The 2,868-nt window shown below is 43.4% G+C and overlaps 1 protein-coding gene across 1 annotated transcript in view; it reads left to right on the top strand.

Annotated features, from left to right (window-relative positions):
* The first annotated feature begins 2,182 nt into the window (after positions 1-2,182).
* Positions 2,183-2,868, top strand: part of CEP85 (centrosomal protein 85kDa) — a 33,441-nt gene continuing 32,755 nt past the window's right edge. Inside the window, exon 1 of the mRNA XM_006883645.1 lies at positions 2,183-2,291. Within this exon, the coding sequence (XP_006883707.1) occupies positions 2,183-2,291 (109 nt within the window). The remainder of the gene's footprint in view (positions 2,292-2,868) is intronic.

Below are 2,868 nucleotides of genomic sequence, written 5' to 3'. Positions count from 1 at the left end.
ATGCGATTGGCACAGGATAGAGCAGGGTTTAGGGCTGTTGTACATAGGGTCACTATGAGTCGCAAACGACTCGACGGCACATAACAACAACAACATCCGCATATAGAGATAGTTTTACCTCCTCTTTGCCAATTTGGGTGCCTCTTATTTCCTTCTCTTGTCTTACTACTATTGCTAAGTCTTCCAATACAATACTGAATAAGAGAGGTGATAGTGGGCATCCTTGCATAGTTCCTATTTTTAAAGGAAATGCTTTTAATCTCTCTTTAGTTTGCATATGTACTTTTTACTATGTTGAAGAAATTCCCCTCTAATATTTGATGCATGTTTTAATCATGAAAGTGTATTGGATTTTGTCAAAGGCCTTTTCTGCATCAATTGATAGGATCATGTGATTCTTGTTCTTTGCTTTGTTTATATGATGAGTTACACTATTTTTCTTTTTTTCTTTTTACACTATTTTTCTTATGTTGAACCATCCTTGTATACTTGTTATGAATCCCACTTGGTCATGGTTATATTTTTTTTTATGTATCGTTGGATTCTATTGGCCAGGATATTATTTAGGATTTTTGCATCAGTGTTTATAAGAGATATTGTCCTATAGTTTTCTATTTTGGTGGTGTCCTTTTCTGGCTTTGGTATCAAGGATATGTTTGCGTCATAGAATGAGTCTGGGAGAATTCCATCTTTTTCTATTTTCTGAAATAGCTTATGTAGGATTGGTAACAGTTCTTCTGTGAATATTTGATAAAATTCACTTGTAAAACCATCTAGTTCAGGGCTTTTTTTGGCTAGAAGTTGTTTTATTACCTTTTCAATTTCTTCTTTTGTAATTGGTCTGTTCATTTGTTCCGTTTCGGTTTGTGTCAGTTTAGGTAGTTTGTGCATTTCTAAATGTCCATTTCCTCTAGGTTTTCATATTTGTTTGAGTATACTAATGAACGAAGACCAGATGAGTTGTGGGAGGATATCAAGAGTATCATCCAGGAAGAGTGCAAATGGTCATTGCAAAGACAAAAGAGGAAGAGAAGACCAAAATGGATGTCAGAAGAGACTGAAAATTGCACTGGAGCACAGAGAAGCAAAAGCAGAAGGAAGAATTCAAGATACTAAAGAGTTGAATAGAAGATTTCAAAAGGCAGCATGGGATGACAAAGTAAAATATTACAATGAAGTGTGCAAGGGCTTGGAGTCAGAAAATCAAAAGGGCTGAACTCTCTCAGCATTTCTTTTTTTTTCTTTTTTTTAATTGTCACAATTTTTTAATTTTGTGTCCTTACCCTGCTCCCCCCGCCTGCCAACTGAGCAGACTCCCTACCATTAACCCAAGAAAGAGTGACTCTCCCTGGCAGACAAGTACAGTGTACAACTAGCCCCCCTGGTTCGGAGGAAATTGTGCCTGGCCTATGCTCTACGACTTCACCTTAAACTGGTCCTAGATTCAGGAACCTAAGCCCATCCATGTCTTTGGTCACCTTAAAAGCCACACCCAGCAAGACTATATAGCTGTCACTAGATTTAAGTTTTTTTGAAATAACTTAAAAAAATCTGCTAAAAACCTCAAAAATAATGCCTCTCCCTTTAATCCTTTTTTCTGTTTTTGAATGAAGTAAAAGATCATAAATACACACTTTTCCCCAAGCGTAAGGCTAAACCAGTCGCTTCTGGTGAATGTTGTACCATGTTCAGAGATGTGTTGCTTAAATAGATCAGGCTAGTAACGAAGCCCCAGTAGCCTCTACAAATGAGGCCTTGCCGAACACATGAGGACAAACCAAATGATGACAGACACATAGTGTCCACACCAGTCCTTGGGCCTCTGTCCTCCCAAGTTTCACAAGCACGGTCCATCCGAGGGGAGCAGCCCATACTTCTGTTGGAGAGTGGATGTAGTACTTTCCACGGCACAGCCTGGATGAATGATACCAAACCCTTCCAGGAACAGATAAGTCAAGGACAGTTGAGCCAAGGCGATACTCAGGGCTCTGCCCATCACCAATTGGCCCCCCGTCAGTGACTAAGGACAACTGAGGCCAGAGGGCTTGGAACTCCGTGACAGTCAGAGAACTGGCCTGGGAACTGAGGTTGGCACTGGTGAGTGCAAGAGGTCCCCCAAGCCCCTGGGCCAAGTCCTGCTTGAAGGCATGATCAAGAATCCGGATACCTATAGACGTGGGCCATGCGGCCCAAGCACACGGCCAGTGGCTTTGTCTCACTACGGCCCTTGAGGTGGTACACATCTCCCAGTGCCTACGAGGCCGAGCAAGCGAGGCGAGGCCATACAGCGTGTCAGTGGGGACGGCCACCATGGCGCTGGCACGCAGCTCGGCCACAGAGCCCTCAGAGCTTCAGTCCAGCCGGCGCCCACATGGCCCCACTCCCTGGGAGTCTCAACAGCCGAGTCCCAGGCGCCACTGCAAAGGTGGTTAGCGGGTGGAAAAGGCAGCCTCTCCGGGCAGAGCTCACCCGTCCCCTCACTCAAACCCAAGCTGGCAGCCACCGCGGCTCTCAGCCTCTTGCATGGACGTGCCGGAGACATATGCCCTCGCTCAGCATTTCTTAAGCTCAAGGAACTGAAGAACCAGTTCAAACCTCGAGTTACTATAATCAAGGATGTTTTAGGCAGATTATTGAATGATCCAGGAAGTAGTAAAAGAAGATGCAAAGAATATACTGAGTCACTGTATTGAAAGGAATTGGAAGACACAGAAGAATTTCATGAAACAACATATGACCAAGAGCCTATGGTGATGAAGGAAGAAGTTCAAGCTGCTTTGAAGGAAATAGCTAAAAATAAGGCCCCAGGAATGTATGGTATACCAATTGACATATTTCAGCTAACAGATGCTGCCCTGGATGTGCTCA

Source organism: Elephantulus edwardii, unplaced genomic scaffold, assembly GCF_000299155.1.
Source record: "Elephantulus edwardii isolate Elephantulus edwardi_28Jun2011 unplaced genomic scaffold, EleEdw1.0 scaffold00028, whole genome shotgun sequence".
NCBI classification, from domain to species: Eukaryota; Metazoa; Chordata; class Mammalia; order Macroscelidea; family Macroscelididae; genus Elephantulus; species Elephantulus edwardii.
Note: the sequence above shows the minus strand (reverse complement) of the source record. Positions and strands in the feature narration are given on the sequence as shown.